Source organism: Sphaerulina musiva, assembly GCF_000320565.1.
Source record: "Sphaerulina musiva SO2202 unplaced genomic scaffold SEPMUscaffold_7, whole genome shotgun sequence".
Classification (NCBI taxonomy): Eukaryota; Fungi; Ascomycota; class Dothideomycetes; order Mycosphaerellales; family Mycosphaerellaceae; genus Sphaerulina; species Sphaerulina musiva.
Window position 1 is genome coordinate 660,507 of NW_016017389.1, and position 1,634 is coordinate 662,140.

General features: G+C 44.2%; 1 protein-coding gene across 1 annotated transcript; it reads right to left on the minus strand.

Annotated features, from left to right (window-relative positions):
- Window positions 1-785: 785 nt before the first annotated feature.
- SEPMUDRAFT_48217 (uncharacterized protein) lies at window positions 786-968 on the minus strand (the record flags this gene model as incomplete). The annotated part of the gene is made up of 1 exon (XM_016909059.1): window positions 786-968. A coding segment is annotated over one exon (183 nt), but the record flags the coding sequence as incomplete, so codon positions are not given.
- Window positions 969-1,634: the final 666 nt, after the last annotated feature.

The window sequence follows — 1,634 nt, forward strand, 5'->3', positions numbered from 1 at the left end:
GGCCTAGCTATAGATAAAAGACTAGACGGCGGCGGTAGCGCAACAAATAGAAAAAGAATCGAAAGAATAGCGAGTACGCTACTCCCTCCCCTAACTATACGACGACGAAGAAGGAGAGTAGGTATCTATTAAGCAGTACGAGCCCGTACTACGGAGAGAGATACTAGGAAGCGGAGATACCCGGTCGGCGTATAGAAAGTTGAAAAAGCAGGGCAAGGAACTAGTATCTAGCACTAACCTTACTCGTTAGAACTAGCAATACTACCGCCTTTATCTAATAGGCCGTTAAGTCGACAGAGTTTGAGAGAGTCCTTATTATAGGTATTCCGATAGACAATACTATCTAACCCCTCTAACTTATAGTACGTAGTACCCGGACGATAGGTATATATACGAAAGGGACCCTTCTAACGGAAAACTAGCTTTGCCGAATACGACGCTTCTAACTCTTTCCGATATACTATAACCAAATTACTAACCTTAAATTCACGGCGATCGATATAGTAGCGATCGTTAAAATATACCTTCGCTTAGTCCTGTATTCTCTCTTATTGTAGGCGGGCGTCCTCTATATATAGGGCTATAGCTTCGAGGGCGGCGGCGCGTACGGCGAGAAGACTCTCGTAGTCGCGAATAGTACTCTAGTCCTAGACAGACGTAGTAGGGAACTAAAGCTCGATAGATAGGATAGTATCGCGGCTAATTATTAACGCTAACGGCGTCTTACCGGTAGACGACACTTCTGTAGTACGTTCCGCCTATAGCACTACAGGTACGTACGGGATCTAGGATGTCTTACCTCCGTCGGTTATCTTACTAAGCGCCGTAATAACAGGTTTATACCTAACTTCAACGATAGCTATAGATTCCGGGTAGTATAGTAAGATACGTAGACGAGCGACGCCGTACTTACGAAGCAACGCCTCTACCTCCCCTAAGTTGTATTTAGCGTTGTCGAGGAGGATCTCGTATAGCGTACCCTATCGGCAAAAGATCTCCTCCTAGATGAATTTCGCGACCTGCTTCGACGTAATCTGTTTAGCGGTAAGGCCGACGAATACCTACGCCTTAGGCTACCGAGACGTTGCCTCCTACGCTATTATAATCGATCCGTAGGTATTAATATAAACGCCGTTAATATACTACCGTTTACCGACAGCCTTAGAAGCAACTTCGCTTAAAGGAGTATAGGTACGAACGCTGTTGTACTAATTATACTCGGCGTACTTCCTCTATATATATACCTAGCAATCGCTATATATGCCGTCCTACTAGTAGCGCTATACCAATTTTGCGTACGTACCCTCGGTACTACGGTGCCCGTACTTATTATAGACCGCTTAGAGGATCTAGTCTTACGTAGACGGCTTATCGATAATACACTATAACGGGAAGTTGCGATAGCTCTAGCGGAAGAGAACCTTATCTTTGATCTTGAATCTCTACAAGTGCTTTAAAAATCGACAGTACTCGAATCGAGATATATAAGATAAGGGACGTAGTCTAAGGAGGATATAGGTAATAGCCTTCGAAAAGTACGAATAACTCTTAGGTAGACCGTCTAACTTATCTAGGAAGATAGAATCAATACAGGCAAGGTCGACGCCTTCCGTATCTAGTAAGGTTTCGGGGAT